This window comes from Manis javanica, chromosome 4, assembly GCF_040802235.1.
Source record: "Manis javanica isolate MJ-LG chromosome 4, MJ_LKY, whole genome shotgun sequence".
Lineage (NCBI taxonomy): Eukaryota > Metazoa > Chordata > Mammalia > Pholidota > Manidae > Manis > Manis javanica.
Window position 1 is genome coordinate 20,364,088 of NC_133159.1, and position 21,441 is coordinate 20,385,528.

General features: G+C 54.7%; 2 protein-coding genes across 7 annotated transcripts; both read left to right on the top strand.

The window, feature by feature from the left end:
* Positions 1-245: 245 nt before the first annotated feature.
* TMEM222 (transmembrane protein 222) lies at positions 246-9,529 on the top strand. Of its 2 annotated transcripts, XR_005061245.2 has the most exons (7): positions 246-471; positions 4,301-4,385; positions 5,591-5,622; positions 7,082-7,178; positions 7,264-7,394; positions 8,192-8,299; positions 8,515-9,529. XR_005061245.2 is itself a non-coding variant. In XM_017675240.3 (6 exons), exons 1-6 carry the CDS (start codon positions 275-277, stop codon positions 8,600-8,602), a joined length of 630 nt encoding a protein of 209 aa, XP_017530729.2. In that variant the 5' UTR covers positions 251-274; the 3' UTR covers positions 8,603-9,529. The 2 variants fall into 2 exon arrangements, 1 of the variants encoding a protein (XP_017530729.2); XM_017675240.3 differs by lacking the exon at positions 8,192-8,299 and having other exon boundaries at positions 251-471.
* Positions 9,530-13,022: 3,493 nt separating this feature from the next.
* On the top strand, positions 13,023-21,381 carry SYTL1 (synaptotagmin like 1). 5 transcript variants are annotated; one of them, XM_017675284.3, is made up of 15 exons: positions 13,023-13,149; positions 15,227-15,455; positions 16,437-16,585; positions 16,812-16,884; positions 16,968-17,013; positions 17,446-17,503; positions 17,755-17,930; positions 18,009-18,122; positions 18,298-18,464; positions 18,742-18,838; positions 19,181-19,339; positions 19,629-19,707; positions 19,828-19,927; positions 20,749-20,954; positions 21,147-21,381. In XM_017675284.3, the coding sequence occupies exons 2-15, from the start codon at positions 15,265-15,267 to the stop codon at positions 21,284-21,286; spliced, it is 1,755 nt and encodes a 584-aa protein (XP_017530773.1). In that variant the 5' UTR covers positions 13,023-13,149; positions 15,227-15,264; the 3' UTR covers positions 21,287-21,381. The 5 variants fall into 5 exon arrangements, with proteins under 5 accessions (XP_017530773.1, XP_017530783.1, XP_017530756.2 ...); XM_017675294.3 differs by having other exon boundaries at positions 17,755-17,855; XM_017675267.3 differs by having other exon boundaries at positions 17,755-18,122.
* Positions 21,382-21,441: the final 60 nt, after the last annotated feature.

A 21,441-nucleotide genomic window follows, 5' to 3' on the forward strand; every position in this document is an offset into this window, starting at 1 on the left:
AGCCCCGGCGTACGGAATTATAGAGAGTTCTTGGTAGGTCTCCCGCTCTAGACTGCGCGCCGCCGGAGGGCATTCCTTCAGCAGCCGTGCAGTGTAGGTGGAAACACGCGTGGCTGGCAGGTGGCAAATGGAGAAGGCCAGGCAGGTCGGGCCTAGAAGGACGCGGCTCCAATTCCCGGGGGAAGGACAAGCCGGCGGACCACACCTCCGGGAAGTGACGCCACGGGTTGAGCAGCGCCGGAGCCGGGGACTGCTGGAGCAGGGCGCGCACAGCATGGCGGAAGCGGAAGGGAGCTCCCCGCTCCTGTTGCCACCGCCTCTACCGCCCCCGCCCGGAATGGCGGAAGTGGAGGTGGCGACGGCGGCTGAGACGGACAAGAAGCAGGTCAGCTGCTCCGGCGGGGGCGCCATGGACGTGGAGCGGAGCCGTTTCCCCTACTGTGTAGTGTGGACGCCCATCCCGGTGCTCACGTGAGTCTCCTCTGGCGTCCGGGACTAGGAGAGCCGGGGCTCGGGTCCGGCCCACGAGCTCGCCCTGTCACCAGAACCCCGCTACTCACGCAGTGCTAGTTTCTGCTGACGGATGGGTCACTATCCACGCCCTCACTACACCTGGTCTAGTCAGGGAGAAAGGCAGTTGGAGACCAGCGGGAAAGGTTCTGTGGCTAGGAAGCTCAGGACCTGTAAACGTTCAGAAGAGGGGCCCCTAACCTGTGAGGAGACCGCGTCATTCATTCACTGGCTTATTCATCATTGAGCAAATGATGGCTGATCGCCTTCTATACGCAAGACATCCTGCTGGTCGGAGGCAAGAGTGGGAGTTTGGTTGGGACCAGTCTGCCTCCGGGGATGTCGACATTGGAAAGGCCCCCAAAAAACTGGGAGCCCAACCCTTCGTTTCCGATAAGTCCGGATACCACACACCGTCCCAGCTGCAAGGTCCCAGCATGTTTGCCCCCCAGACCAAATTTCTTTCGATGGCATCAGCTTTGTGAGAAGAGAAAGCAGGTGCTCCGCTAGTGCTGCAGCCTTTTAACGAGTAGCTTCTGGGTTGGGGATGCTGGTTTGCCTTCCTTCGGCCTTGGTAGCTGATAATAACGACTGCACACAGTGCTGGACAGTTGGCCAATCTCTTTCACACCCATTTTTTCTGGATTGCACAGCCACTGTCTAAGATAGGAATTATCTTCTCAGATGATGTACCATTAAATGTCTTTATCAGGTTCACGTGCCAATAAGCAAAGGCACCCAAACTCAGTCTCTAACTCCATAACTTGCTATTTTATGACTCTCACCTGATGGATTTGTTCCCTCTCTCAAAAGCAGCCAAGTGGTGGTGTGGAGAAGAAATTACTTTTGACCTTATATGTTGCTGATCCTAAGATGACCTTAATTTTTATATTATGTTAAAATACTACAACTGTTTTGTGTTTTCAAATGCTTATGCATTTAAGAACATCCAAGTCTGAGTCCTTTAAAAATAAAAAATTTTAAGAAAGCATGTTCATTAATTCATTCAGTGTTCTTTAACACATTTGCTATGTGCCTAGAGTAGTTCTAGGTGGAAAGAACACACAGTGGCAAATAAAGTAGATATAATCCTTGCTGTCATAGAGTTTAAATCATGGCGGGAGGAAGTAGACAGTAAACAAGTAAACTAATAAGAGAACTTCTGATAGTGTTTAGTACTATGAAAAAAATAAAATGTTAATATGACTAACTGGGAGGGACAGTCAGAGAATGTATTGGTTTTGCTAAAAAAAACCTGGTTTGTTATCCTAAGATTTCTTTGTTTTTTCCCTGTTCTCAAAAACATATTCATGGGGTCCTCTGCTCTTCAGAGAGCTGGTAGTAACATGAGGTGGAAACACCACAATTGCCAGTCATCTGGGCCAGAAGCAGCTCACACCCCATTTCCATTCAGATCTATGTACAGATGTTCATAGGATGAATAAACCATAGGTCCCCTGTCAAAGGGCTCATGTTCTTGTTAAAGAACAAGACAGGTGAACTAACCATCACATTGTATTGTGATGATTGTGATGATAGAGTACAGAGCTAAGAATAGATGTGACACAGGGACTGTCATCTCACTTTGGAGAGGGTATCAGAGAAGATGCAACTGAATCCAAAAATCTGTCTACCCCCTCAGAAGTGTTGATAATTCTTCATGAAAAGCCAGGTAATATTTACTGCTACTAATAAAAACAGCTAAGATTGCATACTTACTCTTTTCTGGGCCCTATTCTAAACATTTTAAATTCACTATCTCATCCAGTCCTTACATCAACCTAATGAAAATAGAAACTGTCGTCCCTATTTTATAGATGAGGAACTAAAGGCTTAGAAGCTCACACAGGGCTTTTTCCGCTAGCTGTTTTTACCAGCTAGAGCTCCAGGGTCATTCATTCATTCATTCAATGTGTAGTTATTGAGGGTCAATTATGTACTAGGTCTGAGTAAATGGTAGTCCACAAAGCAGCTTTGGAGCTTGCCTCTGGGGATCTTCCAGACTGATAAATACTTTGATCATTTCTTCTCTAGGGCTTCTCTGGGTACAGGGCTTTGTTGTTGTCCCCAGCTTGTATTCTTATTTCCAGCACAACTGTGGTATGTAGAGTACTGGTCAAACCCAGACATTCTCCCCAGCCAGATGAAAGGAATTGAGAGGTTGGGAGGATTTGGTGTGTTTGAGAAACCAAACGTGGGCAGTGTAGCTGGGGAGAGGAGGGAGGGGACTGCAAGGCATTAGCAGAGCCAAGCTGTTGGAAGGAGTTTGACATATATTGTAAGTGTAATAGGAAGCCATTAATGGGTATTAAGCAAGGGAATGATGGGGTATGAGTTATGTTCTCAAAGGACTACTTAGACCACATCATCCTTTCAGGTGCTCAGGCTTCAGACTTGGAAGACCTCTATTCTTTCAATCATAATACTGCCCTGCCTTCTGTTTAAAGATCTTTTGAATCCATCTGTTTATCACCCCACCACCAATACTGTAGTCAGGATCACCATAGTCTCTTGCCGCTATTCCAGAGTAGCCCATGAACTGGCCGCCTCTTCCTTCCACTCCTGTCCCCCTCACATTCCCTAGACATATGCAGTACTTTGTGGCTCCAGAGTTTTGCTTTCTGCCTGTTAATATCTTGTCCTTTCACAGGTCAAGGTTAAAAGATACCTCCTCTGTGGAGTCTGCTGACTCCTTCCCACCCCTACATAATCGCTTCTTTGAGCTGCATCTCTGTAGGTTTTCCTTACCTCCCTAGCATTGTGCAGCATTGAGACCAGCACCTAGGCTTGTAGAGCCATGGTTCCCCACCTACAGACAGATCTGGGGTTCCTTTGTGTTTTGCACATGGGGGTCCAACTGAGATGTGTGTGTGTTTCTTCTTTCTTGATGCATAGCATACACCATAAAGTGTAGAAATTGTAAGCATATGGCTCAGTGAATTTTTGCATATGTATACTCATCATCCAGGTCAAGGGAGTGAGCATTTCCAGTACCCAAGGGCTCCCTGGTGCCAGTTGATTCTGCCACAGAAATAGCCCCTCTTCTGCCCTCTAGCATCATAGGTTAATTTTGCCTTTTCTTGAACTCCATGTAAACAGAAGATTATGTATGGACCTTTGTGTAAGGTTTCATTTACTCTACCTCGTATCTGTGAGAATCCGTTGTGTGTAGCAGAAGCTTGTTCTTTGTCATTGTTCCATACCCTTAATTTCTTGCTCATTTTCCTATTGTTGGACATTTGGATTTTTTTTTTCTAGCTATTTTTCAAATCAACTTTATTGGGATATAGTTTACATACAACAAAGTGCATACATTTTAAGTGTGCAGTTCAGTGAGTTTTGACAAATGTCTCCAGCGATTTTGAATAAAGGTGCTAATGAAGGTTCTCATACCCAGCTTTAGTGGACACAAGCATTTGTTTCCTTTGAGTATATACCCTAAAGTGGAACTGCTGAGGCGCAGAGTGTATTGCCAGTTTTTGGAAGTGGCAGAAATCATTTGTACTGTCACTTGCAGTGAAAGAGAGTTCTGGTCGCTCCACATCCTCACCACATTCCATGTCACCAGCCCAGTGAGTTTAGCCATTCTGTGGAGTGAGGTGGTCCCGTGGCGCTGACCATTTGCCCTTTGCCCCTTTTCTCTTCTCTCAGCCCCTCCTGCCACCCTCATTGGCACTCATCACACAACAGCACGTTCACATGTTGTCATGCTGGTTGGAGTGTCCCCAGCATCTGTCTAAACAGCTGAAAGGCCTCCTAAGCTCTGCCCCTTCCCTCTCCTTTCTCACAGGTGGTTTTTCCCCATCATCGGCCACATGGGCATCTGCACATCCACAGGAGTCATTCGGGACTTTGCTGGCCCCTACTTTGTCTCGGTGAGTCCCCATTCTTTCCCCCCTCTGAAGGGCTCTAAGGCCAAAATGGAAGGTGGCCCATCTTGCCTACAGGCAGCCTTCTTGTCTCCCCAAGACCCAGGCGAACACAGTCCTGGCCCTGGCCCTCCGCTCCTTACCAGTGTTTGACCCCTTTACCCCTTCTCTTGCCTCTAGGGCAGGGTGGGAGGGTAGTGTGGCCCAAAAGATTCTTAAGTAACTCACCCAGCCTTTGCCCACTTCTCGGGTACCAAGACATGGGTAGGGATTAGAGGCAAGAATGGAGAGTCAGCACATCCAGGAACCACATCTCTGGACCTTCAAAGATGGGAGTCACAGTTTGGGGCCACAGGGTAGGCTGACATGGTTCCCCAAGTGTGGCCTTGGAGAAGAGGGGTGGGGCTTCTAGAATGAACCAGCTCCATTCTTAGGTCTATTCTCAGAGAATAGATACGCCCAGGCAGTGTGCCCAAGATGGGTGCCATGGGCCTGCCCCAGGTAGGCAGTATCCAGCCCATGTCCAGGTTGCAGGTGCGTCTCTATCAGAGGCTGGAATGAAGGGGCGTGGTGGCACCAACCTGTTTATATCAGTAGTTGTCATGATCATCTTGACACAGAAGAGGTCTTTCACTGTCATATACATCGATGATGATCCATCTTTGACCAGCTCTGTCAGTAGAGTCTTCCTGATTCTGAACCCAGAATCTGTCCCTGCGTAACTCCTATGGCCCAGATCTTAGGTGGCAAACCTAGGACTTGCTGAAACGTGCCTCGTAAGAAGGACCCCCCTGCCCCCAACTCCTGCTCTGAATGCAGTCAGGCTACCAGTACTACAAGGGGTTAGGAGGTCAGAGGATATTATCATTTACACCACACAGGAAACCGCCTCCCTGTGACCAAAGATCAGATATCAACCAGAGGACCTGAAGCAACTGAGACCCAGAGAGGGTGAGGGAGCCACAGAGGGGCAGGTACAGCTTGCACCCTGAGTCTTTGGTCTCTACTGCAGTGCCTTGTACGCTCCATTCTTCCCAGGGAGGGGCTGAGGCTCACACTTCAGACACTGTGCCAGTTCCAGAGCAGGGCACAGACCCCACTCGCGCCCACCTGACATACCCCTTGTGAGTCACTGGTTTCACCACCAATTCAGGTCTGTCTTTCAGGCTGGAGCGGGTTCTCCACTGACCTCTGCTCTTGTCCCTCAACAGGAAGACAACATGGCCTTTGGGAAGCCTGCCAAGTAAGTGACGAGCACCTGTGTGACAAGCCCTAGGGCCAGGTTCCTCCTGCCCAGAGCAGCAGGCCAAGCTTCTGGGGCCCAGCAGGAGCCAGCACCCTGAGGACGGTGTGAGAGGAGGCCAGTCAGTTCCCACTGGAGTGTACAGCCCTGTAGTGAGCATCTCCTGCGCCAGTCCCTAGCTGACCCTTCACCCACAGGCCATCAAATGTAGGCCTTGCCTCAGCTCTGCAACGTCATGTTTTCAGTTGTATTGGAAGTATGAGGAAATGGAAGGGACTTGGTCAAGATCACACAGGAAACAGTGGAGCTGGGACTGACACCCAGGTGTTTCACTCTAAAACGTAAACTCTCCTGTCTCTCAGAGTGAACAAGCCATTTAAAGTGTAAGGGAGGCATTGTTTGGAACTCTGCTGGGAAGTTCTAGGTAGAATAAAAGTAGTTCAGGCCTTCTGGGAGCTATTGCTGTTTTGCCTGGGATTTTTGGTCTTCATTATTTCTGTCTTGGGGGCCCCATCTCAGCTGGCAGCCTGGTGACAATACCTCAGCCATCTGTATGCTCAGAGCAGCCCCTATTGCCCGAGGCTGTACCCAGGAAGGGGCGCCCAAGGTAGAGTTGATGTCCCAACAGCAGAGGTGACCTGTAGGAGGCTCCAAGACCCCTGCTGACTTCCTCAGACAGGTGGACATATGGGCCAGGGGCCTCTGGGCTGGATGTCTGCTGCCAGGCTGCTTCTCAAGAACAGTTTTAAGGCAGGAACCCCTGAGCAGCCCCAGCCCAGGCCACTGGTTTCTCACCGGCCCATCTCTAGGCTCCTCCATCAAGCAGTTTGCCGCACTGCAGCCAGAGGGCGCTGGCTGACCAGCACCTCCTGGCTGGAGACTGGGGGCACTCCGTTGCTTGGAATAGCCATCCTCACTCAGCGGGAGGTCTATGAGCTTTTAGCCAGGCTGCCCTCCCACCCACCCCAGTCTCCCATGAGGGCGAATGCACTGAGGGACAAATTCGTTCAAGTCTCCCATGATGTGGTCCTGCCATCATCTCCAGACTCGTCTTCCAACATCCCGCCACCCTGTTTCCCCTGTGAATCCTCCAGCAGTGCCCTGTCACTTAATTTCTGGTGCACACTGCAGTTTTGTGCCTCTCCCTCTGCTAGAATGCCCACTCCTGTTCTGTGCATAGCTAATCCCTCTTCCTTCAAACTGGACTCAGCTGTCACCCCCAGAAGCCTCTCATACACTCCAACTGAGTTAGTGCATATCTTCCCCAGGATCTGCATCACACTGGACACATCACAGTTAGAATTTGCTGTACAGCTCTCCCCCTGTTCCTGGCTCGCCCCCGTAGCCTCACCTAGCACCCAGCTCAGGGCCCTGCACAGAGCAGGCGTCAGGGAACACTTGTGGAGCTGGTTGGCCGCAAGGCAGCTGAGCCAGTGCCTAGAACTCCCTCTCCCCTCAGGTACTGGAAGTTGGACCCTGCTCAGGTATATGCTAGTGGACCCAACGCATGGGACACAGCTGTGCACGACGCCTCTGAGGAGTACAAGCACCGCATGGTAGGTGGGCCGCTCCTGAGTGTGGGAACCAGGGTAGGAGGTTCCCCTGCAGCTCAGCCTGAACCAACCCTTCCTGTGTCTCTAGCACAGTCTCTGCTGTGACAACTGCCACTCACATGTGGCATTGGCCTTGAACCTGATGCGCTACAACAATAGCACCAACTGGAACATGATGACGCTATGCTTCTTCTGCCTGCTGTATGGGAAGTACGTCAGGTGAGCTGCCCTCCCCTGCCCATCGCCACCTTCCCCAGGGTTGCTTCTCCGAGAGATCCCAGCAGGGCCATTTCTGGAGTCTTTCAGCCATCAGGGACAAAACAGACAAAGCAGATCCTGGTTGGAGCCAGGAAGGTTCTAGAATAACTAGCTGAGTTCCTGGTGAGAGAGAGGTGGCTGTGTTTCAGCCCAGCTTTGTCACTCGCACACTGAGATCTTGGTTGATTGCCTTGGCCTCTCTTAAGCTGCAACTTTCCTTGGTAAAATGAGGATAATAATTCTGGCTCCTTGAGAGACAGTGAGGCCACAAAACCCTGTGCTCAGGTCCAGTGAAAAGTTAGACCCTCACAGGAGGTGTGGTGACTGCCCCACAGGGTCCCTTCCCCGCATCCCTCTGAGAGGCAGGGTTCTGCGCAGGTGGGCCTCAGTGGTGGCCTGGGAGGACCTTTGAAGCCACAGCCTCATAACCTGTGAGGACAAAAATGTTCATCCAAGTTCACAGGTAAAGGGAGCTTGAGAGGTAGAAAGACTCACCCCCTTCGGGGGCAACCCACACCTGGGCTAACCCAGCCACCTCTCCAAGCTTCCCTCTCGCTGTGCTCGTCTTCAAGAGTTTCTCAAAAGTATACTCTTGGGGTCTTTTTTTTTAATGTGAAAAAGGCCTTTGGAGGTCCCCTGAGAAAACCAAAACTGTGGTCACACAGCAGCTGAGGCAGAGCTGGGACTTGGGCCCTGACTCCTGTGACAGCACTGTGCTAACTCCTACCAATCCCTTTCCTCCTGGTTTCCATGCCCAGACTGAAGTTCCTAGTGCCTTACTGGAGACTTCCTCAGAGGCAGGGCTGATTGTGGATGGAGGCAGTGAAGATGGAGAACAGCCACGTCTCCTGTGCCCACCCAGCAAGGTGTCAGACCACCAGGAGCCTAGAGCAGTCCCTGTCTGCAGTGGCTCAGGCACCAGGGCCAGTCCAGTCCCCTGACTCGCCAAGTTTAACATGAGGGGCTGGTTCCTTCTTTAGGGTCAGCAGCCCCACCTGGGCCTGGGGTGGATGGGCTCTGGGGCGCCCACCCACTCATCAGGCCTTCCCCACCCGGCTCCCCTCTCTCTCCTCTCCGTCAGCATCGGGGCATTCGTGAAGACCTGGCTCCCCTTCACCCTTCTCCTGGGCATCATCCTAACTGCCAGCTTGGTCTTTAACCTGCGGTGATGACTGCCACATGGCCCTGTACCCACCAGGCTCCTAAGGAGACAGCTGCCACCCCTTTTGGTTCCAGATTGTTTCTTCTCACCCCTAAAAGCAGGATGGGCCTGCCGGTTCTGACCCAGGGTCTGAGCTAGGTGGGATGGGACAAGGGCTGAAGATGAGCGTGGGCCTGGGGGCTGGGGGTGGGGGCTCTGACTGGTCACTCAGAGGCTCCCTGTCCCCTCCTTCCCAGGCTTGTGACTACTGCCCTTGAGGCACACTCTTTGTTCATCTGTTGGAAAGGCCTTAGCTTCCCTCTGTACAGCTGCTCCTGCCACTGCCTGCTCGGCTCCCTCTGCCTCAGCCCAGTGCCCTGTAAAGGAAGGAGGATGTCTCGGCCTCTGGTCCCAGGATGGGTGGGAGAATAACGAGTCTGTAAGCTAAGCTGCCTGGAGGTCTTCATCACTGGCCTCTAGAAAGGGCTGGATGGGCACCCCCTTCAGAAGTCTGCCAGAAGCTACACTAGGGGTAGTTTGTGCCCCATCTCCTGGCATCCTCCAGCCCATGCAGCCCCCACTGCCTACTCTCCCAAGGCCTCTGAGCACTTGAGTCCATCTCCCCCTGCAGTTAGGGGCCCTCAGCCAGGCTGGAGAAACCAATGACTCAGAAATGTCCAGAGTGACCCTCTGTAGACCAGAGCAATGTAAATGAAGCTCGGCCCTGGCCCCCGCTGTGGGTCTCACGCTGGTGGGCCTCCCTGGGCCCAAGATGTGGGGGCTGTCAGAGCAGCCCATGCCATCAGGGAGCCCAAGGGGAGCCGTTGCCTTGCACCTTCGACAGCTCCCCTGCTCTTCAAGTTGTGGAGAGGGCTGTGCTGCCCCCCTCGCCCCTGCTCCTGTGATTCCTTTGTGCGGGGCTCCCCAGGCAGGGCAATAAAGAGTTTTGACTCCAGACGGTGCCTTGCCTTGTTTTCTCCCTTCAGTGGCCCCCTTGCCTCCTCAGCTGGTATCTTGGTGGTACCTCTGCCCCTCAGTGAGGGGTCCAGTTGCCAGGGCCATGGCTGGTCCTCATGCAGCACCTGCGTTGCCCAGAGCTGGCAGGGAAGTCAGCATTCCTCAGGTGTATCCTGCCCGTGGTGAGGGAGCTCCCCACCATGCCATACCCACTACCAAAGTTTTCTCCTCAAGGCAAGTAAGTATTGAAACCGCCCCCTGTAGTCCCTGTTGGGTAGAATTTGGCAGAGCCCTGAACCTGTCTCCTCAACCAGGGGCGCACTGCCTGAGATAAGCCAAGAGAACTGCCCCAGCCCCTGGCCCCTGCCATAGACTTGCCTATGTGCGTGTTGCCAAGTTTCTGTGCTGGTTCCGGTGATCCAGTCACTGCTCTGCTCCACGGTGCCTCTACTCTGTGGCCTTTAGGGTCCTTGCTCTCCACACACCCTGCTCTCCAGTGAGACAAGTCAGCACCTGTTTCCCAGCACCTGCCCACTTCTGGTCCTTTGCTTTCCACCTGTTGAAATTGTAGCCTTCCCAAGGTCCAGCTTAAGAGCTACTTCCTTGATGAAGTCTTTCTAACCCTGCCCTGTTCCATGAGTCACTAGGTGAACTAGTAAAGGATTTGGCCTCTGAATCCTGAGGTCCCTCTGCGTTCATCCAGAGAATGGCCTTGAGGACAGCTCTAGCTGCCGGCCCTCCGGGTCCCGGATGAGGTGTCTGTTGGTTCATCTTAGACCCTGCAGTGCTGTGGCTTCCAAGCCTGGACTTTCTCCAGGGCAAGACAGGTATTACTCTCCCCACATCAGAGTAATTCCATTTTTAAAAATCTGTTCTGCATATTAGGGTCCGAGTTGGTTGGTGGGGTTGGGGGTGGGGTTATAGTACAAAGGACAGTCACAGCAAAGGAGATAGAAAAAGTTTTAAGGCCTTTTCCCACCCAGCAGAACTTTAAATTAGCCTTGGACAGACAGGGCATAAACAGGTGCCACAAAAATCATCGACAGTTACTGAGTGTGTACTGTGTGACAGGCCTTATAATAAAGCACTGTATCATTGATCCTTAACACAGCCCTACGAAGTAGGTGCATCCCCATTTTACAGATGAAGAAATAACAGAGGGGTAAAGTGATTTGCTCACAGATACAGGAGGAGTGGAACCATGTTCGAACCCAGCAGCCTGACTCCAGAGCTCCCTCAGAACCACCCGCCAAGATGGCCTCACTGGAACAGAAGGGAGAGTGGATGCTGGGGGCAAGCAAACCAAAACAGTTCTCGGGTAGCCCCGTGAGATAGCTGCTGTTGTCCTTGTTTCATAAAGGGAGAGGCTTATGGAGATTGCCGTTGATCCAAGGCCACCAGGGACCATGTGGCAGAGCCAGAATTTCAGCCCAGCTCTGTTGGCCTCCAAGCCCCTGCCTCTTCACCAGGGAAGCTGCCAGGAGACTAGTGGATGGGAGGCCTTGGACTCCTGGCAGGGTGGCAGCCAATGGGGAGAGTACGCCGTAGTTGAGTAGGGGGCACGATGGGCTGGGTGTTGAAGGGACAGAAGGCAGTTATAGGGCAGCTCAAAAGAAAGATAGACTGTCTTGGAAGGTGATGAGACCCCTGTCGATGGAAGTGTTTAAAGGAGGCTGGGCTGGTTTGAAGCAGATTTGTGAATGAGCCAGAGAGTTACCCTAGTTGCTGCCAGCTAAAACCGAGGAATGACAGATCAAAGCAGGCTGCTGGAAGGGCCCTCTTACAGCTGCGCAGGCAGAGGCTGGGGCTGAGTGTGGAGGCCAGGAGACAGGAGCAGGCTTCCAGAAGAGGCCAGGCGGGACTGAGACCTGGGCAGTGGGAGCATGACTGAGATGGGAGAGCGCCAAGGAAAGGGTGACTGGTGACCGGCAGTAAGCAGCAGGAACCTGAGACGTGGGGGCTGTGTACAGAAGCGGAACTTTGGAAATGAGAGGTTTAGATGGGGAAGATAAGAGGAGTTCAGGTTGAAGAGACAGCAGGACACTTAGATGAAGTATCAAAAGTTCAGGAGAGTCCCAGCTACAGGGACAGACCAGAGAGAGGAAAGGCATCTAGAAGTGGAAGAGTAGGCGGTGAAATTTGGTGGCCTTCAGACTGAGGGCTGCTGAGAGGTGAGGGCTAGAGAAATCCTTGGTCAGAGCCAGTTCAGGGTCTGTGGGAAGGATTAAGGATGCCCTTGGCCATGCCCTCCCCGTCTGGGAGACTTGAGGAGGAGGCTGGCATCACAGTGACTGCTCGCATACTCCCCTGGGGGACACTCCCTGGATATTGCAAATGTGTATGTTTATTTACTTACGGGCCTTCAGGGGTCTCGCTGATTTGTAGCCGATACCATCTGAGGAGGGATTATTACCCCCATTTAATGGATGAGGAAAGAGGCTCAGAAAATTAGACTGACTTGCAAAAAATAAATACAGAAGTCTGGACCTGGGGCTGAGGATGTAGGAGGGTCCTCAGGTGCTCAGAGTGGTGGTAACCTCGGTAGCCAGTTCTGATGTTGGGGAGGAGGAGTGGGGTTTTCTTTAGGGCCCACTCCTTGACCATGTCTTCTTCTCTTGGGGGTCTGAGAAGTGCCCTCTAATTAATAACAAGCCATGGTGGCGGGCAGGGCAGGACAGGCAGAGTGGAATGAAGCTGACTTAGGGGTATCCTGTGACATGGCCTCCATTTGTGGTCCCAAAGCAAATGTAATCTAGGACCCAAGCCTATTCTCAGGGTGCTAGGAGCAGGATGGGGTGCTCAGAGGGGCTCCCATGGACAGAGAGGGGTTGGGAGTCTCACTTCGGCCCTAGAAGAATCCAAGCCTCGTCAGACAGATGAGGCCCAAGGTGGACAAAGGGGACAGAATGAGCACTCTGCTGAGGCCAGCACTCCCGGGAGGTGGTGGTGAACTGAACTCTGTTGGAGAGGGACATCTGGTACCTACAAATACCAGCTAGTGCCAGGTACTTTTCATTTCCCTTATAATAGGCTCTTCACACTCTGCTGCCCAGTTTGCATAGAAGGAAACTATAGCTCAGAATGGTTAAGAGACCTGCTTAAGGTCACACAGTGGCAGAGCAGGAACTCTACTCAGGCTTGTTGATTGTAGTCTGCAGCACTTCCATAGAAGGTTCTTAGAAAGGTTTCTAACTTCACTTTCAAAGCCAGTTCCTATCAGCTCCCCAGCAGTGAGGGTGGGGCTGCTACCCACTCTACAGAAGAGACAGCCAGGCTCTGAGTCTTGGGGCCTGCTGAAGTTACAGGAGTTACAGAGTAAGTCTGCGCTGGAGCTGGGGCCAAGCCTGGGGGCATCTCCCGCCCACCAAATGGGCTCTGGGTTTTCTGAGAGCCTAGGCCTGGGTGCCCCGTCCCCCAGAATCCAGGAGTCCAGGCCTGGTTTTGCATCAGGCCCTGCAGAGAGGGTGTTTCCTCCTCCTGGTTGGGGCAGCTGTTGGACTGGGCTGGCGGTTGAGTCAGCCTTAGTCCCTCACTGCTCTTCTTCTGGTCCCCGAACTCGCTGCCAGGAGAGCTGGGATCACCCTACAAAGGTATCCCGTCCATACTGGACCCCTACAGGTAACACACCTTGGGGCAAGGGTACCCTGCCAGTGTCCCAAAGAGTAGGCTGCTACCTGGTATCCTGAGCACCCTCTGGGACCTTGAGGTGAGGGAGGTGGGAGCGTGTCTGGGACTGGAACAGCCAGACAGATGGACAGAACCTTATATTGACCAACAGGTCCATCCCATAGTGTGGAAACAGAGTGTGGAGAACCAGACACTTGATTCTGCCTCTGGAAGGAGCGAGGACTGCAAGGAAGGGGGTGCTGTGGGGAACCCTGGACTCGGGTGCCCACAGCTCTACAGAACATCCCCCCATCTCCATGCTCATACACGCACACCTGCTGGCCCCCAGGGGACCAGAGCACACCACACAGCACACACGAAGTCACACACACAGAATAGGAAGAAATTCACAGTGTACACCTTTACAATGCTGTCAACCAGAAAGTCACTGAACACACCACACAGACAATAGTCACCCATGCAGCACCACATTGTGACATGGCACACAGACACACACACAGTGTCGTAGGGTTCACATCCACAAAACATACAGGCTCACAGATTGCACCATTCACAGACATGCCTGCTGTACTGAGACTCACAACAGCACAACATAACACAGCCACCAACACGGGCTGGCACACCATGCCACAGAAGAGCCCAGCAGTGTGTTGGTAACACGCAGCACCTTGAACACAGTAGATGTTCAGGAAATATTGATAACTTCAGGCACGCGGGCATTCACACAGCCTTCTGCCCAACACCCGACATGGCCATGAGGGAACCCCAGGCCCCAGGGAGGAAAGGGCTTGCTGGGGCTTGGACACTGACTCAGCTGGGAGGGCAGGACACAGGCACAAGCTGGGACCTGCCTGCTGAGCACCCTCTTCCCACCTCAGCCCTGCCTAGTGCCAGACGAGAAGGCATGGGAGGGGCAGGAGGAGAGCCAGCCTGGTGGGCTCAGGCCAAGACTCTGCTCTGCCTACAGCCTAGTCATGGGCCCTTTGCCACGTCCACACGCCCCTCAGGGTTGGGCAGATGATTTCCTTCCGGAGTCACTGTGGTACCTGAGCAGCCTAAGCTGCTTTGTAGCACTTGACCTCCCCCACCGGGACCCCAGCCAGGTCCCAAGAGGTGGAGGCGGCAACCATGTGGCCAGAGCAGAGAGGCCCAGGGGCTCTGGGCAAGAGGGCACAGTTGATAGCGGGAATACCCCCAGGCTGGAGGCCTGAGTGGGAGTGGGTGCAGCGGTTACCTCTGGGGGAGGAAGTTGAGGTGTGGGCTGGGAGGAGGTTGCCTCAGACAGGAAGGCCAAATGGGCCAGCACAGGGTGGAGGTGAGAGGTGGAGGGAAAGGACCCAGGTTGGGAGGTTCCCAGGGCAGGGGGATGAGCAGATGTGCGTGTATGCCCGTGTGTCTGAGTGCATGCTAGTGTGTGTGCATTCGCATGTGTGCATGAGTATATTTCTCACTTATTAATCAAACTACCAACCATCTGTTGTGTGTAAAGTACTGGCTTTGGGGATGTCCCTAGCTTCAAGGAGCTCACGGTCCAGTTGGCGGGGAGGGGAGCAACGTGTGTACACAAAAGTCTGTGTGATTTGTGTTTATCTAGGGACATGTCTTTGTCCCTGGACTTATTCAGGTGAACCCATGTGTGGGCCCTTGTCTCCCTTTGTGTGCACATGCCTGTGTACAGGTTTAAGAATATGTTAGGTAGGTCACTTGGTCTGGGCATGGGTCTAGGCCTATGACTACCTAGGGTCCTTCATGGGGAACAGGTGTGCATGTGCCTGTCCTTATATAGGTGTCAGTGTGCATGTGTGACTGGGTGTACATCTCACTACAGGTACTTGTGTCTGTGTTGGCGCCTATGTGTCTGTGCACATGTCTTCTAGCATGTCCTGAGTGTTCGTGGGCCAGTGTACACACTGTCCGTGGGTGCGTCTCACGCCACCTTAATTTCAGCCTTCCTGGGGTTGTACATTGCCCACCACCTGGGCATATATTTGGGCAGAAAAGGGCAGTTAGTTCTAGGATATGCATCGTATTTGGGCAGGGTTTGACGTGAACCTTGGCTTGCCCCCAGGGAGCTGCGTGTGCCCAGCTGGGGCACTGCCCCAGCTGATGCCCCACAGAGGCCACCCATCTCAAGAGGGGCTCTGGGCCCTGTCCTGCCTCCTCATGGCACATGAAGCAGAGCCTGAGGCCGGTGGGCTGTTGGACCTCAGCTTCCTGACGGAAGAGGAGCAGGAGGCCATTACTGATGTCCTGAAGCGAGATGCCCACCTGCGCCAGCTGGAGGAGGGGCGGGTCAGGTGAGGAGGGTGAGGGACCCCAGGAGAAAGAACTTCAGGCATGGGGAGGTTTAGGTGGCCGCCACCCTGCCCCCACCAATGTGCAGCCTGTTAGATATCTGGGTAGTTCTTATTTTTGTCTCTGCCCTTGGCCAGCTCAGCTCATCACCTCTCCTGGGTTCGCTGCCCAAAGCCCTTCCAGCATGCCTGCCTCCAGGCTTGCCCTCTCCATCCCTCTCCCCAGCTGCAGCTGGAGCTCCCCAGATCTGTCCTAATGTCCCCTCTGAAACCTCCCATGCTTCCTCAGCACCTCGAATCAGGAGCAAGCTCCTACAGGTGATGCACAAGGCCTCCCTGGTTGGCTCCTGCCAGCCATCCCAATCTCATTTTCCACCAGTAGCTTCTACCCCAGATACATATACACGAAATATCCACTATAGCCACCCAGGCGCTCCAGTCCCTGAATACCGCCTTCACTTCAGTTCTGTTCCTTCTTCATGGGAGAGCATAGTGGCCAAGAAGCCTGGGACCTGAAAGTAGGGACTTACAGATGGACACCTTGTCCGTCTCTGTAACCTTGGACAACCTACCTGGCCTCCCCAACACCACTCTCCTCATCTGTAAATGGGGCTATGGAGCACTACTTCACAGAATTAGGAGGGATTATGTGCAGCAGACATTTAATTAATAATAATTATTCTCCTTCTCTACCTGGAGAATTCCAGTTTGTCCTTTAAGAAGAAATTCAAATGTCACCTCTGGAAGCCTTCCTGGATTCCCACTGGCAAAGCTGGCCCTTCTCAAATCCATCATGACACCCCCCTCACTATAGTGTACTTGTCTATACTGGACTCAGTCTCCCCACCAATCTGAGCTCCTCCAGGACAGGGGATCAAGTCTGATTCACTGTTGTGTCCCTAGCCCCAGGTACAGGGCCTGGCAGAGTGGGTGGCAGGAATGTTGGGGTGAATGGTAACAGCCACACCCTCCCCCACCCTCCAGCAAGCTCCGGGCATCCTTGGCAGACCCCGGGCAGCTGAAGATCCTGACGGGGGACTGGTTCCAGGAAGCACGCTCCCTGCGGCACCACCATGCCCACCTTGGCTCTGACCTTGTCCGAGCCTCTATCCGCAGGAAGAAGAGCTCCAGGGGTGAGAGGAGATGCCCAGAGCAGGGCAGGCCTTCTGCAGCTCAGGGCACCTGGTGTGTGTGGACAGGGAGAGAAGGCCCCTGGGTTCCAGTCCTGGCTGCCCCGGTACTGTGTATCTTTGGGTGGTCACCATCTTTGGGTGGTCACCACCCCTCCATGAGCTTCCAGGAGGTGGGTGGGAATCTCCAAGGGCAACAAGATTCACAGAACTTCTCACCACCGTGCAGGAGCCCAGGCTGCGGGCAGCGAAAGGGAAGTTGAGGCTGCTGGGAAAGAGACCAAAGAGGAGCTGGAACCCAGGTGAGAAGGTGTGGCAGGGAGGGGAGGGTGCCCAGCAGTCACCTGGGGCCCATCCCCTGACAACCACCTCTCCCTCTTCCTAGGTGCCCCATGGACAGGGCCTCCCAAGAGAGTCTCAGTGAGGCTGAGGTGAGTAATGAGTGACTGAACAAGCTAATGAACATACAATGACCCTGGAGTGGAGGTGGGATATGTGAGGTAGAGACCCTGGCTTGGCTTCTGTCATCCTCCTCTATCAAATGGGGATATGGACCCCACCTCTAAGGTTAATCTCTGAATCCAGCTATTAGATTTGGAGTGGGGATGAAGCTGGCAAGGTCCAGGACTCAGATACTACTGCCCCCACCCCCCACCCCCATCAATGGGACCCAGGCTCTGAAGTGTGAAGGGGGTGTGAACTACAGGCCCAACAGGTCCTGCAGCTGGTTGCCTGCCCTGCCCTGAGGGCTGTGCTAAACCCGAAGCTGGAATGGCCCCCTGGAGCCTCTGGTCTCTAACCCCATTATGACCTTTGACCCCATCATTAGCCTCCACTGTGACCTTTACTCTTTTTGCTTTCAGACACCTGATGCCCCCCCAAAGTCTTCAGATCATGAGGAGGAAACTGAGGCCCAGGAAGGTTAGTGGGAAGGTGTGTCTGTGGAGCACAGAGAGGCTACGAGGATCAGGGGCCCCTCTAAGACCCCCCAGCGCCGGTGTGCACCCTCCTCCTCTAACGGTGGGGAGGTGTGTGTGTGTGTGGTCCCCACGGGTACATCGCAGCACGGGGGCCTGAATCTGCAGGTCAAGGGGGTTGTAAACCAGTCCCTCCACTTCTGCCCAGTGGCTAGCAGGAGAGGGGCTCGCTTAGCAGCTTGTGCCCCACCCCAGCCCCTGGCTTAGGGGGCGCGCAGGTCTGCTCGGAGGAGGCGGACCCGGAGCCGGAGCCGCGGGCGCCAGACGCGCAGGAGCCGCGGCCCCGCCCAGCCCAGGTAGGCGGGAGCGGCCCGCGGCTGCTCTCAAGACCCGGAGCGGATTCCCGGAGGGGAGTGCTCCCGCCCAAGTTTGTGAGCCGCCCGGGACCGAAAGCTGTCGGGGGAGGGGCTGGGAGCGAGGGGCGCCCCCGTCATTTCCCTGCTCCCCAGACCCAGGCGGCGCCCGAGATCCTGGAGAACGGGGAGGAATCCCCAGGACCCGGCCCCTCCCTCGACCGCATGCTCAGCAGCAGCTCCTCCGTGTCCAGTCTCAACTCCTCCACGGTGAGGGGTGAGGGAGAGGGCCTGGGGAGTAGGAGAAAGGTGGTGCTTCCCCTCCTCATGCCGACACGGAACCCCTGCTGGACCCCTCCCCTCGCCTCCCCACGCTTCCCGCTCCCTCGACCCCGGACGTGAACCCCGCTCCCCGGCCCTGACCTCTCCACCCCTCTGCCCGCAGCTGAGCGGCAGCCAGATGAGCCTGTCCGGGGAGGCGGAGGCGGCCGCGGTGCAGGTGCATGGCTCTCTGCACTTCGGCCTGCGCTACGAGCCGGGCGCCGCCGAGCTGCGCGTGCACGTGATCCAGTGCCACGGCCTTGCTGCCGCCCGGCGCAGCCGCTCCGACCCGTGAGTGCCCGACCCGGCAGAGTCTGAGGCGCAAGGGAGCCGCCTTCACAGTCCGGCCCCACCGCTTTGCTTGAGGCCTCAGTTTCCTCATCTTCAAAATGGGAATAACAGCATTCTTGGGAGGCGTGGGGGTTGGGTGAGATAATCCCCTGAAAACGCTGCATGAAGCCTGGCACGGGAAGCTGCTTTCCAGGCTGTGGCTGGGGAAGCCCCCCGGGCAGGGGAGTAGCGGCTGGAAGGCGACCCTTTACCCCCGTCCTCGCCTCCCCCGCCCCAGCTACGTCAAAGGCTACCTCCTCCCTGATAAGCAAAGCAAGCGCAAGACGGCCGTGAAGAAACGAAATCTGAATCCGGTCTTCAACGAGACTCTCCGGGTGAGGCTGCGACGACGCGGCTGCCCCCATTAATGAATGTGACGCCCCTCCCTGCGGGGACCCGGCGGCAGGGCAGCCGTAGGATCCATCGTCTTTGCCCGTCGCGCCAATCCTCCATTCTGCAGGAGGAACGGCAGGAAGCCCCTCCCATTAAAGCATTCTCCAGTAGATCAGACTAGTGGTGGGCATGGCCCTAGTCCAGACCCCCATTAATACCCTTCGGGGTTCCCCAGGAGTCCGTCCTGCACAGAACATAGTAGTTCAAGCCCCAGCCAACACTCCTGCAGCGCTGAAGCCGGGGCCATCAGCGGTGCTCCATTAAAGCGCACCTCCTGTCCCCAGTACTCCGTCCCTCAGGCTGAGCTCCGGGACCGCGTGCTGAGCCTGTCCGTGTGGCACCGCGAAAGCCTGGGTCGCAACATCTTTATGGGCGAAGTCGAAGTGCCCCTGGACACGTGGGACTGGGACTCTGAGCCCATCTGGCTCCCCCTGCAGCCCCGGGTGAGGCAGCTTGGCCGGCTGGGAAAGACCTGCAGCAGATTTCCCTCCCTTACCCCACCGGGCTTTCCTCCAGCTTGTCTCGGACTCTGCCTCGGGCGGAGCTTCCACTCGGCCTCACAACCTTATCTCCCCACCACCACCACCACCCCGCGATGGCCTCTGGTGCCACCACGGACTTGGTCCTTCTCCCTCCCACTAACCAAGACCCACCTGGGTCTGGTGACTCCACCCGCTAACGCCAGTTTTCTTTGGACCCTGCCTAGGCCCCCTGACTAACCTCTCCTTGCAGGTCCCCCCCTCTCCCGATGACCTTCCCAGCCGTGGGCTGCTCTCTTTGTCACTCAAGTACATCCCTGCAGGCTCAGAGGGTGAGTGACAGCCCCGTGAGGGGCCAAGCTGACCGGGCTCTGGGAAACAGGGGACATAGTGGGTGGGGTGGGAGATTGTCCATGCAGCCAGGCCTGACCCTAAGCCGAGCCTGTCCGCAGGTGCAGGAATGCCCCAGAGCGGGGAGCTGCACTTTTGGGTGAAGGAAGCTCAGAACCTCGTGCCGCTGCGCTCTGGATCCCTGGACACTTATATACAATGGTGAGGGGCATCAGGATCTCCCCACTTCCCTTCCTTCCCTTGCATGGAGCCCCCCACCTCTAACAGACTCCTTATCAACCACCTTTGATCCCCTCAGTCTGACCATTGACCATTGAGCAGGCATCAAGGGGGGATGGTTTGAGTAAAGGCCTGGAGTCAGGAAAGTTAAGGACACCTATGAGGACCTGCATTTCAGTGTCTGATGCCTTTAGGACTTGTTGGAGAGCTGAGGCTAAGACCTGGGAGGGACCCTTCTATGGAGGACCAAGTCCAGACTGTAGGGCTTGGCCCAAATTTATAGTTCAGTAGTTTTCCAAATAAGATCCGGGGACTTCTAGGGGTTGTCTCCAGATGCTGTCCACCCCCTTACCCTGCCAGAGTGTGTAATGGAGATAGGTCTATCAGGTTCTGAGTTCCCAGCCCTGATAACACTAGAGACATTTTTTTCATTTAGGTTTTGTACTTCTGAGCCATATATTATCATGCAGAAAGTGTTCTAAGGCATTAAAAACTTTTGGAAACTACTTGGGGGTCAGGGGGAGCAACAGGGAGCCTATGAAGGTCACTAAACTGGGAGTAACAGAACTGCATTTCAAAGACATTACTCAGGGTCCTATGAATAGAAGTTGTAACTTTTAAAGGCAGGAGAACTGAGAAGAGGCTGGTGCAAAGGTCCCAGGGTAGCAAGGGTTTGAGGCCAGGTCTCAGGCAGGAGCCAGATGACATGAACATTGAGGGAGAATGGCCAATCACTTGGTGACCGGCTGGTTCTGGGGAGGATGAGGGGGTGGCTACTTGACACCAGCCCATCCCCCCCACAGCTCGGTGCTGCCTGATGACAGTCGGGCAAGCCGCCAACGGACAAGGGTAGTGCGACGCAGTCTCAGCCCCATGTTCAACCATACCATGGTCTATGATGGCTTTGGGCCTGCTGACCTGCGCCAGGCCTGTGCCGAGCTCTCCCTCTGGGATCATGGAGCCCTGACCAGCCGCCAGTTGGGGGGCACACGCCTCAGCCTGGGCACTGGTAAATGGGGACCCAATGCTGAGAGGGAGGGGCTCAGTGTGTGGCTTTGGGCACCTCTCTGCCCTCTCCTGAGCTTTGGTGTCTCACTCCCTGAGAACTGGGAGTGGCCACGCATAACCTGGGACCAAGCAGGTTCCTTGGGACCTGGGGTGTCCTGTGACCATGGCTTCCACCCCTGCCTGCCATATCCAGGCAGCAGCTATGGGCTCCAGGTGCCCTGGATGGATTCTACACCCGAGGAGAAGCAGCTGTGGCAGACACTCCTGGAGCGGCCATGTGAGTGGGTGGATGGCCTTCTGCCCCTCAGAACCAACCTGGCCCCCAGAACATAGCATCCCTACAAGTCCTACCAAGCCCCTCTCTCTGGACCTCTATCTCAGGGCCTGCCCTTGGCTAAAGTCAATAAAGTCTACTCTGAGGGCAACAAGAGGCTGATGTCTGCTTGGAATTGGGTGGGAGGAGTGAAGGGAGCAGGGTGGAAGGATTT

Coding starts and splice junctions, on each gene's coding strand:
- TMEM222 (XM_017675240.3), top strand. CDS start 275: ATGGCGGAAGCGGAAGGGAGCTCCCCGCTCCTGTTGCCACCGCCTCTA. Junction 472..4,300: donor ACGCCCATCCCGGTGCTCAC/GTGAGTCTCCTC, acceptor CCTTTCTCACAG/GTGGTTTTTCCCCATCATCG. Junction 5,623..7,081: donor GCCTTTGGGAAGCCTGCCAA/GTAAGTGACGAG, acceptor CTCTCCCCTCAG/GTACTGGAAGTTGGACCCTG.
- SYTL1 (XM_017675267.3), top strand. CDS start 15,265: ATGCCCCACAGAGGCCACCCATCTCAAGAGGGGCTCTGGGCCCTGTCC. Junction 15,456..16,436: donor CTGGAGGAGGGGCGGGTCAG/GTGAGGAGGGTG, acceptor CCCACCCTCCAG/CAAGCTCCGGGCATCCTTGG. Junction 20,955..21,146: donor ACGCCTCAGCCTGGGCACTG/GTAAATGGGGAC, acceptor TGCCATATCCAG/GCAGCAGCTATGGGCTCCAG.